This window comes from Sus scrofa, chromosome 17 (assembly GCF_000003025.6).
Source record: "Sus scrofa isolate TJ Tabasco breed Duroc chromosome 17, Sscrofa11.1, whole genome shotgun sequence".
Classification (NCBI taxonomy): domain Eukaryota; kingdom Metazoa; phylum Chordata; class Mammalia; order Artiodactyla; family Suidae; genus Sus; species Sus scrofa.
In genome coordinates this window covers 44,079,117-44,092,802 of record NC_010459.5, presented here as the reverse complement: position 1 = coordinate 44,092,802, position 13,686 = coordinate 44,079,117, and the positions used below count along the sequence as shown (strand labels likewise).

At 47.3% G+C, this 13,686-nt stretch overlaps 1 protein-coding gene across 5 annotated transcripts in view; it reads left to right on the top strand.

The window, feature by feature from the left end:
* The window catches only part of CHD6 (chromodomain helicase DNA binding protein 6), a 217,417-nt gene that overhangs the window by 172,670 nt on the left and 31,061 nt on the right, over positions 1-13,686 (top strand). For all 5 annotated transcript variants that reach the window (XM_021077871.1, XM_021077869.1, XM_021077870.1 and 2 more), the window contains 4 exons: positions 821-910; positions 3,920-4,023; positions 9,740-9,869; positions 11,801-11,861. In XM_021077871.1, coding sequence (XP_020933530.1) covers positions 821-910; positions 3,920-4,023; positions 9,740-9,869; positions 11,801-11,861 — 385 coding nt within the window. The remainder of the gene's footprint in view (positions 1-820; positions 911-3,919; positions 4,024-9,739; positions 9,870-11,800; positions 11,862-13,686) is intronic.

Genomic DNA, 13,686 nt, shown 5'->3' with positions numbered 1-13,686 from the left:
CCACAGCTCATAGCAATGCCAGTTCCTTAACCCACTGAGCGGGGCCAGGGATTGAACCTGCTTCCTCATGGATACCAGTTGGGTTCATTCCTACTGAGCCGCAACAGGAGCTCTGGTTCTTTCCTATCTAAAAGTTCTAGCTTTTGTATTGCCGCCTACAACTGGAGCCCACAGTGGTACTTTCTAGCCAGGGCTGAGAAATGATGCTTTTTCAGAGGCCTCCACCCTTCATTATTGACACCTGTCATACATGTGTTAAAAAATATTTTGTCAGGAGTTTCCATGGTTGCCCACCAAATACTTAATTGGCTCCTGTCAGACATGTTGAGGTTTTCCCGTGGAGCCTGAGTGTGGAATCACAGTGACCTGAGCACCTCAGGAGAGAAGATGTGATCACTCCCCAGCAGTACGGCCGTGAAAAATACCTTTCAGTATGCCCGTAACCATGAACAAGTCAAACTCTGCAAACAGCACCATTCAGCAGACTTCACTCATAAGCAAACTAGGAAGCCTCTCGGAAGGCAGCTGGGTCTGAGAGGGGGTTTTTGTGGCCATGTTGAACGGGGTGAGTACAAGTACTTTTTTAAGGACCGGGAGTAATGCTGTTTCTGCTGCCGCCCCTCTCAGGGTGACCTTCACAGAGGCCTGATGAGATGATACATTTTCTTGTGCGAAATGGGAATAATCACAAGAATACCTGGGGTTTGGTTTTTCCAGTGCTTCCCCCGATGTTACTTCATTGCCATGATGACATGCAGTGCCCAGAATCCCCCAGCTCGCGGGCTCTAATGAGTTTCATTTCTGTGTTCATCTTTCATAGGGTACTTTTGCGAGTCCGGATGCTTTACTACCTAAAAGCTGAAATACTGGGGGAAGCAGCTGATAAAGCATTTGAAGGAACTCCCGCCAGGTAAAACACATCAACCTTGGCTCCCAGTGTTAAAGAATTGCCACGAAGTGCCTGTTGATGGCATTGGACAAACCTGCCTGTTTCCAGAAGCCAGTGTTCCCTCCCGCCCAGGATCAGTTACTGGCCGAGCAGGCAGGTGGAGTAAGGATGGCTCAGCCAGGTCATCTACAGGTGAAGTAAAGGAGAAAACAGTTGCTTCAAAACACAGCTCTTATGGGAGTTCCCGTCATGGCTCAGCAGTTAGCGAACCCAACTAGCATCCATGAGGATGCAGGTTCAATCCCTAGCCTTCATCAGTGGGTTAAGAATCCAGTGTTGCCATAAGCTGTGGTGTAGGCACAGACTCGGCTTGGACCCCGCATTGCCGTGGCCCTGGTGTAGGCTGGCAGCTGCAGCTCCGATTGGACCTCTAGCCTGGGAACCTCCATATGCCGCAGGTGTGGCCCTAAAAAGACAAAAAAAAAAAAAAAAAACCACACACACACACACAGCTCTTAGGAGTTCCCACGGCGGCACAACGGGATCAGTGGCGTTTTTGGAGCTCTGGGACGCAGATTTGATCCCTGGCCAGCCCAGTGGGTTATAGGAGCCTGTGTTGCTGCAGCTGTGCTTAGACAAATGGGGCTCAGATCTGATCCCTGGCCCTGGAGCTCCATATGCTGCAGGGCGGCCAAAAAAGAAAAAGAGGGGAAAAAAAAAAAAACACCACAGCTCTTAATGAGGTTCTTGGTTGGTTCCCCAAACCCCATAGCTTTGTAAAATTGCTTTTGAAGTGGTCAATTCTCGGAGTTGCTGTCTTGGCACAGCGGAAAAGAATCCAACTAGGAACCATGAGGTTGTGGGATCGATCCCTAGCCTTGCTCAGTGGGTTAAGGATCCAGTGTTGCTGAGAGTTGTGGTGTAGATCTCAGACACGGCTCAGATCTGGCATTGCTGTAGCTTCGAGTGGACCCCTAGCCTGGGAACCTCCATATGCCACAGGTGCAGCCCTAAAAAGCAAAAAAAACAAAACAAAACAAAATGGTCATTTCTCTACCTTAACTAATCATTGTAGGGTGGATATTAATGACTTTGATACGCTTGACCCAGTAGTTGCAGAATGAAAGCTTTACTTAGAACCGCACTCTTGGCCTTCAGTCCTCTTCTACCTTTGAGTGGTTCTTTTTTATTTGCCTGTTGTATTACTAATACCTCGTCACCTGTTTGATGTGTTGTGCCTTAGTTTTGTAAGTGGCTATTTCCAAAGCTCTAGAATCCTGTGGGAATATCCCAAGATTTGAGGGAATGAGGCTGCCAAGCCCCCAGTTACCGCCTGATTGAGTTGTCAGGATCACAGTTTACCCGAGTGAGCTCCCCAGGCAGCCTTCTGCCCCTTCCCCACATCAGCAGTTTGCTCCCCCCCTATACAGCGCTGGTCGTTCCCAGAGGACGCCGGGAGTGTTAGTGTTTGAACTTTGCTTTGAGATTTCCTGGGGCTGCGGTTTCTTGCTCTCTCTTTCCGTTGGGCAGTGCTAATGGCTTTCGTGGTCACAGGAGCACTAAAGGAGAGAGGTGAAGGGCAGCCGCAGTCCTTGCTTTGGGGCATTTTGTAATCAGGACCAGTCATCACAGTGACTGTCGCTACCTGATATGCTTTTGGTAGTTACTGTGGGCATTTCTGGTAGGAGTGGGGGAGGTTGAGTGTTTTGGTAAAAAGGTTCGGATTGTGAGTCATAAACGCAGCAGAATTCAAGCTGATCATTTGTATCAGCTGGTACCTGGCAGAAGTAATCTACCTGAATCTACTTATTCCCCCCGCCATGCGCTTCCTTAGATAGGGAGACATGGAAGTTAGTAGAAAACGTGGAGAATAAGTCCATTGCCCTCCCTCATCCCTCCTGTCCTCTGCCTGCCTCAGTCTTAGCTCTCACCCATCCTGATCAGGTTAAAGGCCTTATTGTGGAGAAATTTCCACGAGGAATGAATAACGGTTCATCTCCAAAAAAGTTGGTCTGCCCAGGGCATCATGTGGGCGGAGCAGTGGGCCCTTCAAGTCTAGCCAGATAGGGAGCACTGCCTGGGGAGGTGGGACCAGGGAACCCATCCCACAGAGAGAGCCAGGGCTGGCAAGGGGCAGTCAGCCTGTGCTCCAAAAAGAAGAGCCCGATGGAAGAAGAGACTTGAGATGTTGCAGAGGAGCCACCCAGGAAGCTGGGAGGTGGGAGAGGGGAGCCATCCAGGTGGATGTTCTGCCCCAGACCTCAGAGCCTTCAAAGGGTAAGGACCATGTTTAAATAAAGCCAGTAAGCTATGGCCCCATGAGAGCTCTCGGAACATGGACAGAAACTCAGAGAGGGGCTGACGGCAGGGCCGTGATTCCCTGCATGTCTGCTTCCTAGGGTGAGCTGTCTTTATCCCTTTGTCCAGGAGAAGTGCAATTTATGGTCAGTTTGACCCAGCAGACCATTAGCAGACCATTGTCAGGAAGTCCCTCCTGTTGGCCTTTTATGCTCCGAAAGGCTCTCTTTGTGTTCTTGAGACCAGCTTCTTCTCAAATGGTGTTTGAGATCTCCACGTGTTGACCCAGGACGATTCAGGCACCCTTCAGTACTAATTCAGTCTCTCAGGGGATGTGCTGCCTTTACATAACCCGTATGATTGTAGGCTTTTGCTGCAGCTGTCGGCTGAAGGGACATAGTAGAACCACCCTCCACATGTAGATGCCACGGCTCCACCCAGACTGACGGGCAGCAGGTCCTCCAAGAGGTGCTTTCCAGCTTCTGCTTCACTTAGTCTTAGTGGAGCCCGGACATCAAGTATATCTGCTGAAATAGCTCCCTCTGCGCACCTGCTGCAAAGCCCTGGTTAAGAGGCCTTAGCCCCCAGCTACCTGAGTCCTCCCATATGGTGTCACTGCAGCCTCTACATGTGCAACTAGATGTGGCTTAAGACCAGGTTCAGGCCAGTAGCTCTTGGGTTGTTTTCCTTCCGTGTTGAAGGAACTCTGAGTCCGTGCCCTTTCTTCCACAGGGAGCTGGAAGTGCCTCTGCCCGACATTGACTATGTGGAGATCCCAGCAGATTGGTGGGATGCGGAGGCCGATAAGTCACTTCTGATTGGCGTGTTCAAACACGGTGAGTGTGTCATGAATGTTTTCTCTCTGCTGAGAAACTCCATAGGCCTGTTGCTCATCTCTCTTAGAAAGTGGAGCTTCATGTCTGTCCTCTCAGAGATTTGGCCAGATAATGTGTGAGTCGTGAAAATACAGCCAGTGAAAGGGTGGCCACAAAGGGTTTGTTTGGTGTGTATCTTCCTCACTAGCCTGTCATACCTGGGATCTCCCTGCTCTCGCTCACGTCTGTAGTCCCAGCATCTGGCCTGGTGCCTGTCATGTGGTAGGCCCCAGGCCAAGAAATTGAGTGAAGGCATAAACAAATGGGGAAAATGTTGGTTTTAGCATTTCACATGTATGCAGAATTCTAAGGTCATTCTAGCTGATCTGCATATTCCTAGCGTGTATCTTTTGCTATGTTAGTATAAAAATTTAAGAATAGAAGATGGCATAGACATTTAAAAAAAAAAAAAAAGGTAACCTGGAGAGTAAAGGGGACTGAGGGAGGGGTTTTTTTGTTTGTTTGTTTGTTTTGTCTTTTGTCTTTTTAGGGCCTCACTTGAGGCATATGGAAGTTCCCAGGCTAGAGGTCTAATTGGAGCTACAGCTGCCAGCCTATGCCACAGCCACAGCCATGCAAGATCTGAGCTGCATCTGTGACCTACACCACAGCTCACAGCAACACCGGATTGATCCTTAACTCACTGAGTGAGGCCAGGGATTGAACCCACAACTTCATGGTTCCTAGTCGGATTTGTTTCCACTGCGCCACGATGAGAACTCCCGAGAGAGGTTTTTGAGTAGCTTGGAAAAACTGAAATAAATGCCCTGTTTTTTTCACTTCTGGCCCTGTTTTAAACACCCGCCCTTGCATTCAGCCAGCTGTTGAAATGAATAGTGGCAGCCAGATAACGGTCACTGTAGAGTACCTGACACACACCTTCCCTGCCAGGGGAATTAGCCACAATTTTGAACCAGAGAGCAGGGTTTAAAGTGGGGAGCATTAGGAGCTCCTGTCGTGGCTCAGTGGTTAACTTACCCGACTAAGATCCATGAGGTTGTGTGTTCGATCCCTGGCCTCACTCAGTGAGTTAAGGATTGATTCGGTGTTTCTGTGAGCTGTGGTGTAGGTGGCAGATGTGGCTCGGATCTGGCATTGCTGTGGCTGTGGCTGTGGCTGTGGCCAGCAGCTATAGCTCCAGTTTGACCCCTAGCCTGGGAACCTCCATGTGCTGAGGGTGCGGCCCTTAAAAAAAAAAAAAAAGACAAATAAATAAATAAAGTGGGGAGAATGAGGTGTACCTGGCTTTCACTGTCAGCTCTGCTACTTACTAAAATGTGACCTTGGGCAAGTCATAAACTTCTCTGACCCATTTCCTTGCCTGTACACTGGGGAGACCATCCAGACAACCTTCCTGGGGGGGTTGTTTGAAGATTAAATGAGACAGTGTGTGTGGGCAGCTTAGTGCATAATGGGTGCTTGGTGCTGGTCCACTGTCACTTAGAAGGTTCACTTTGGAACATATTCCCTGTGGGTAGAATTCTTCAGCATTTGCAAGCCAGCCAGCTGTATTTACATAACAGCCATGCCTGTCCCTATTTTAATGAGGAACCCCTTCAAAGCATAGCTTCTGGTGTTAGAAATGCAAACTTTGGGAGGCCTGGTGCTGTTGAGAGCCCTTTGTCAAATCACTGGGGTTGGGAGAGTCAGATCAAGATGGCAGAGTGGGAGGTTCCCCCTCATGGCTCAGTGGTCAACGAATCTGACTAGCGTCCATGAGGACGCAGGTTCAATCCCTGTCCTTACTCAGTAAGTTAAGGATCCAGCATTGCTGTGAGCTGTAGTGTAGGTTGCAGACGAGGCTCAGATCTTGCGTTGTTATGGCTGTGGCGTAGGCCAGCAGTTGCAGCTCTGATTCCACCCCTAGCCTGGGGACCTCCATATGCCATGGGTGTGGCCCTAAAAAAACAAAACAAAACAAAACAAAACAAAAAACGATGGCAGATTGGGACAGTCCTGATAAGAAGAACCTGATAGAAGAGGAACCATCCCCGGCAGCTGGGAGGAGGGAGAAGGGAGCCATCCAGGTGAATGAATTATGGCAACAGTGTTAAACCACTTAGCTGAACTTGAAAGAAATAAAGGAAAATCCCCAGATGAGAGGTCACTTCAAGCCAGAGCTGAAAGCTCAGGGGCTGCTATGACAGCAAACCAGGGGAACTAGGTTTTTAATAATCTCACAGAAATGGGAGACATGGCCTCGTGCCCCCATGACCACACAGAAATGGGAAGCAGGCCCCTTTGGGAAAGGAGGGCAAGAGAAGGCCCCTTGGCCCAGGCAAGCAGAGCTGGAAGAACATACCTCCGGGAGATGAAGAAGGGGAGCCATGAGGGAGAAGGTGAGATGAAGGCAGAATGAGGTGGACCCCTAAGGGAGAAGACGAGACACCACCAAGATGGTCTCTGCAGCCCAGACAAACCAAACCAAAACCTGGGAGGCAAAGGCAGTATCGTACAAAACCTTTAAGGCCAGAGCATAATTTGGGATGAAGAGGGTCATTACTCAGTGATGGTAGGTGTCACTCACCATCAGTCCTGAGTGTAGCCTCAGAGGGTGCTCAGGAGGACAGGCCCAGAGGCCCAAGCCCCCTTCTGTCCCGTGACAGGCAGGCTAACACGGGCTCCATGCCTGCTGGTGCTGGGATCCCTCCTCACGGTTTAGGCTAGTGGGAGTAATCGATGCATCTCTCTTAGTCTCACATCAGAAGTGGTAGAGGGTCAGTCACATGAGGTCTGAGCTGACTTCCAAACCTAAAACTCTGCTGTTCTGTAGCAGTTGGGGGGGCAGGGGGAGGTATAAGTTGATAATTTCTGAGCACCCCTGTGAGACCCTAAGCTCATACATCACCCATTCCATTCAGACCCTCCCTGATCTCCAGTTGAGGTGAGCTCAGATATTCAGAGTCAGGGCTGAGGGGCAGGTGCCAGTAGAGTGCCGTGTGCAGTGCCTGGAGTGCCTGGTCGTCGTGTATGATGAGCTGAGAGGGCACACTCTGAAGATGGGGGAAACCCGGCCTCTGTGCCCTGTGCTGGGTGAGCTGTGTTAAGCCACACATGCAGACTAGTGCACTTTTGGATTGGACCAGACCCTTGTGGTGGGAACAGGAATACTGGAGTCAAACCTGGGTAGGTTGGACAGATGCCTGTGGTTGGCTTTATGGGCCCATCCTCCTTGGTGTCTCGCAGAGTCCAAATCAGATCCTTCTCCTGGCTGGGTGCTCCCATCAGATAGTCCATGGGCCCAGGCTTAGCCCTGTCCTCATCCGGGTAACACACCTGATGCCCCATGTAACAGCCCTCGCCACAGGATAAGCAAACCCACAAGGCCTATCTTACCAGGTGATAAACTCCCAGACACCCAGCAGCCGGTGGAGATGTGGCATTTTCAGAGAGCCAGACCGTCTGGTTTCAAGCCTCCATCAGGGGCTGTCTCTGCCTTGTCCCCGTGCCCTGGAGGCATAAGTAAGAGCTGTCATGATGCAGCCATACTCTTTGTTAAGAAACACACAACTCTTCATTGTCCAAGGTTTTGTGGATCTTTTAGTCCAGCCCATACGCAGCCTGCTAACCACCCTGTTTAGATCAGGGGGCTTTAGCCTGCTCCAGTTAATTCCAGTTCCAGTTAGTTCCAGCTCTGAGCTGACTGCCCGGGGAAGACTTGACTGAGTCTTTGGTTGGGGCTTCTGCTTATGGCAGGACGGGCCCTGCAGCAAACCTGTTCTGAAGGATGCTCTTGACCGCTTTTAATCGCGGTAAGAGACCACCACCCCTCCAGCACAGCTTGGATTCACGAAATGTTCATCATGATACATATTTTAGTATTTCTGTTCATATTCCTCCAGAGGGGCTTTCAGACTAAGTGGAAAGAGGCGGGCAGCCTATGCCACCTGTCGTTCCACCCTCTATGTCTTTGTGTTGCTGTTAACAGCTCCTACTACCCTCTGTTCAGGACAGTTGTTCAGGTTTTCTCAGGAACCAAATCAGTCACTTCCTCGCCTCCAGCTTCGTAGCTGGTTGAGAAATAGAAGCACAGAACCTGTCTAGACTTCAGACCCACACATGACAAGAAGTCTGCAGAAAGCAACTCACCAGGTGGTGGATACCTGGGGGAAGTGGCGTGCTTCACGGTCTGGCACAGCGTGCGTGAAGGCAGGACAGGCACGGCCGGTTAACCTCCGTCATAGTAGAGGGTCCGCGGAGGAAGCACTTGCCACCTCAGCTGTCAGATAAAGCACCCTCGTTCCAGGGGGAGGGGCAGGTGGGGACACAGCGGGCATTTCCTCAGGCCAGCAGGAGCCTAGAGGACATCTCAGTTCTGCTGTGAGCTGAGGCAGGACATGGGGGAGAGTGAGAATGGTTCTTCCTACAGCGATTATTGGGGGAGAATTTGAGCCAAATGGACACACCCAGTCCATTGTTTGTTGAGTGTATACAGTGTCAGGCCCTGTGCTGGGAACCGAATATATAATGATGAGTGAAAACAGATACAGATTCTGTTCCTAGGGAGTCCATGTTCTCATGAGACTTCAGTAATCAAATAATTGCCCTAAGGAATAAGTGAATAAAGAACATAAGGTGCCACAGTTTCTCCTGCCATATGCCTCGTGCAGGCAGCACCTGTCGTGGAGATGGCAGACGAGTCACTTTGGATTAAAAGATGAAGTACCTGCAGTTCCTCAGAGAAAGTAACAGGTGCTGCCTGCACACGAAGGCTAGAGCAGCATCAGTGGTGGTATTGGAACCAAATCCAGCATGAAAGTGAAATACTCAACCAAGTAAAATTGTCATTAGCAGCCAAGCCAGTTCTCATTTTAGACACAGCATCTTTCATCACCTGTGACAGGGGCTCTCCATGTGTATCACAGAGCCAGAAATTGACTTTGTTACGAGCAACATGGAAAAAGGGTTTTAGGATCATGAAGGAGTTTCCTTCAAAGTAGTTTGATATGACAGGAGATGTGAGCAAACTCTTCTGTCCCATTACAGGATTACATTAGGTTCAATAAAATAATAACAGATTCTCATGCATGGCTTTATCAAATTAAAGTAATGTTTTTTCATTGTTCCGCCTTCCTTTTTGAGATCTGGGTCAGAAATCCTCCATCGGTTTTGACTGGGGTGTGGTGAGGGGCAGTTCCAATTCCTGAGCAGTGGTGTAGGGTTTCATACTGGTTTTGAGACTATAGAAGCAACAGGTCCATTTTAATCCAGTTGACAATCACAGTGGTCTTTATATTTCATCCTTTGCGTCCATCACTCTGCTTCCCTTTTTAACACTTGGGATAAAAGTGGACTATAAGAAAACTAGGCCCATTCAGAAGATGACAGGGTAACAGAGTGTCCAGAGTTGGGCATGGTGGTCTGGGGAAAAAGTTGCAAAACTACCCTGCCTAATTCCCTCGCTGTCCAAAGAAAACAAACAAGTGGGAATTGTCCCTGTATCTTGTGTCTTCACAGACACAGAATATTTACATCAGCTTTCATTTTTTGTCACTACTCAGAGGTGTCCACTTTAGCTTAAGGATCTTCCCCTGACAGGAAATCTTCCAGAATCCAATTATTCTCAAATAAGTATTGTTTGTTTGCTTAATGAGGAAAACAGAATGACCGTCCAGGGTGTAAGGCAGATTCCGTGAGTTCTGCTGTGACCTCTCTTGTTTCCCATTGCCCTGGTCAGGTTACGAGAGGTACAACGCCATGCGAGCGGACCCGGCTCTTTGCTTCCTGGAGAAGGTTGGGATGCCGGATGAGAAGTCCCTTTCTGCAGAGCAGGGTGTCACGGATGGGACCTCGGACATTCCCGAAAGGTGAGAAGACATACCCCACCACGAGTCTCTGACCACCTCCCCTCCACCCAGAAATCTCAGTCTTCCTCATGGTCTGGCATCTCCCCGAGCCACCCCCCAAAATTGCTGCTTTGGTTACATCCTGTGATGCCACAGGCCTTTCCTTTGACTTCTAAACACTTTGAACCAAATGTCAGTTCCTGTCCTTCATCGGTTCCCCCAGCTGCCCACCGTCTTGCCCCCCTCCTTCACCAGGCTCGTCTGGTCAGTGGATTCTCAAGGAAGAATTCAGGCCTCTCATAGCTTCTCTTACTTGACAGAAATTTAGGAAAAGACACAGCCAGTTCAGGCTTCCTGACCTTGAAATGCCTCATGAAATCCCAGCATCATCTAAGGATTGCATTGTTCATGTGTGAGGTAGATTTGGGAGCCACGGCTCGATGGCGTGGCATTCAGTCTTATTAGTCCATTGTGTGCAGAAAAGTAGGGAAGTATCCACACTTTGTCTGAGTTTAATTTACTTTTGGCATAACCCCCAAATTCATAAATTCATAGGAAAGCTAAATAAATAGCCAAAAGCTGTGGTTTTCTAAAATACATACATGTTCGGAAAATATTGCATGTATCTCTTAGCTTGTGTTTGGTAAGCTTTTGGCCTAATCTTCTCCCCCATAGTAGCAGATACTACTTCTCATTGCCTTGGGCCATGGGGCAGGCCTGGGCATGAGGGCATACACTACCCAGAGCCCCTAACCACCTGTAGCTGAGGAAAGGGTGAAATGCATTTTCCATCTGTCCTTACCCACTAAGGAACACTTCAGCTGCCATAGCATTCTCTGCCTCAAGGTCTTTCAGATAATCAAATGCTCAAGGGATTGGGGTTCCCTAACATTGGAGTCGCTGGGTCAGGAAAAACACTACCTGAGGGAGGTCCCTGAATGTGTCATTAAGCTTATATTTTTGTCAGTGGCTTTCCTTTCTGCAGTTAAGCTGTGAAGGTAGGAGGCTCCTCCTGCCCCTAGGACCCGAGCAGCAAAGAGGAGAATATTTGAGACAATAATCCTTCAAGGTTGATTTTAAAAGGAATCGTGAAAAACACACGGGCATCAACACACGGGATAAGCTCACGAGAGAGAAGATGTTAGGCAGCTAACCTACAGGCCAGCAGCTGCTGGTCCAGGGGGCAGAACGTCCTTCCGCAGGCACCGCAGAGCTCCCTTTCTGGGACATGACTGCTGCCAGATGTGAGTGACTGTGTGCAAAGACTTACTGTGAGATCTGGGGGCTGGCACACCAGGGCTCTCGGTTTGCACAGCCTCAGACTCTTATTTTTTTTATTTATTTTTTATTTTTTTGTCTTTTTGCCTTTTCTAGGGCTGCTTCTGCGGCATATGGAGGTTCCCAGGCTAGGGATCTAATCGGAGCTCTAGTCTCTGGCCTACGCCACAGCCACAGCAACGAGGGATCCTACACCACAGCTCACGGCAATGCCAAATCCTTAACCCACTGAGCGAAGCCAGGGATGGAACCCGAAACCTCATGGTTCCTAGTCGGATTCGTTAACCATTGAGCCACAACGGGAACTCCCGCCTCAGACTCTTTTAAAGTCTGTTCTTTTATCACAGCCACAAAGTTCCCAGATAATTCTTGATAGGCAGAATTACTTTTTTAAAGACGTTGTTGACCAATGTCATTGTTGAACAGCCAGCCCCTGAATTTGCCAGAATAAATCATAGTCCCAAACCAGAGTCTCCGGTGAGTCGAAGTCCTTGCTCCTAGAAGTTATAACACTGGAGAAACCAAGATTTTGAGGCCTGTGGGGAAAGGGATCTGCTGATATTCTCTTCAGTCACTGATCCAGGAAGTTTTCTTTCAAGCATCCTGGTTGCATGCAAAATAGCTCCTATTTTTATTTTTTTATTTTATTTTTATTTTTTAAAATTTTTATTTAGAGGCAACATGGATAAAGAAGACAATACAGAAGACAAGGTGGATGGCCTCCAGAAACAAATGGTGAGTCGCACGTGCTATGTGGGGAATCCCCACCATCTTTAACATCAAGGGAAGAAACCCCCATCTTGGTGTCGTGGTCTTGGGAAGCTTGATTGCATTACATTTTCCACAGTGTTTTATTGTGAAAATTGTAGGCTCACAGATTGTTTTGCAGTTTCATTCTATTGCAACTTTTGATCTTGAGGTCACTGTAGATTATAGATGGAATTATAAGATTCAACACAGAGTGAGCCCATGTACCTTTTCTCCTGTTTTCCACCATGGAAACATCTTGCAAAACTCTGGTACGGTGTCATAGCCAGGATGCTGACTTTGATGGAGTCAAGACCCAGGACGTTTCCATGACCACAAAGATCCGTCATGTTGCCCCTTTACAGCCACATCTCCGTCCCTCCCTCACTCCCTTCAAATTTTTAATTCCTGACAACCTCTAACCTATTCTCCGTTTCTATGGTTTTGTCATGTTAAGAATATTACCTAAATGGAGTCATATAATATGTAACCTTTGGGGATTGGCTTTTGTCACTTAATATAAGTCCCTGTTGATTGATGGAGATTGCTCTCTGTTATCAGTAATTCATTTCTTTTTATCACGGAGTAGTTTTTCACTATTCATCTGTTGAAAGATATCTGGTTTCTTCCCAATTTTTTGCTACTGCAAAAACCTCTGTAACATTTGCATACAGATGTTGTGTAAACGTATATTTCCATTTCTCTGGGATAAATGTCCAGAAGTACATTTGCTGAGTTGTATGGTAGTTACATGTTTGGTATTTGCAAGAAACTGAGCATCTGTTTTCTAGAGTGGCTGTACCGTTTTACATTCCCACCAGCATCAGTAAAAGATCTCCTTTTTCCTCATCCTCACTGGCTTTTGGTTGTTGCCGATAATTTTTAATTGAGCCATTCTGATTGGTGTGTAATGGTAACTCATGGCTTTAATTTGCATTTCCCTAACATCTTTATATGTGCTTAATTGCCATATGTGTACCTCGTCAGTGACAGTTTCTTCATGTCCTTAACCCATTTTCTAATTGCGTTCTTTCTCTGTTTTACTGTTGGACAGTTCTTTATTTAGTCCAGATACCAAACTTTTGTCACATACATAATACCTTCTCCCAGCCCATAGTTTTTTATCCTCTTCCCCTTGTTTTTCACAGAACATTGTTAATTTTGATGAAGTGAAACTTACCAGTTTTTCCTTTTATGGATCACATTTTTAGTGTCGAATCCAAAAATTCCGCCTATCTGTAGATCTTGAAGATTTTCTTCATTTTTTTCTGAATTTTCATAGTTACGCATTATAAGTCTGTGATCTATTTTAAGTTAATTTTCATTAAATGGAGAGAATTACATTGAGGTTCTTTTCTTTTCTTTTCTTTTTTAACCTGTCTGATTGTTCTGAAACCACTTATTTTAAAAAACTGGAGTTCCTTCATGGCTCGGTGGGTTGAAGATCCAGTGTTGTCACTGCTGTGGCTCTGGTTACAGCTGTAATGTGGGTTTGATCCCTGGCCTGGAGGCTTTCACATGCTGTGGAAAATGTCAAAAAAAAACCCAATAATAATTAAATTAAAATTTTAAAACAATGTTTTAAATAAAAAGCTGTCTTTACTCCATTGATTCATTTTTGATCCTTGGGCAAAAAATCAGTTGGACATATTTGTGCGGATCTATTTCTGGGTTCTCTACTCTGTTGCTTTGCTCATAGCATATACTAGTATCAGTTACGATAGTTATAAGTCTTAAGATTGGGTAGACTGAGTCTTCCCATTTCTTTTTCAAAATTGATTTAGCCTTTCTTTTTTTTTTTTTTTTTTTTTTT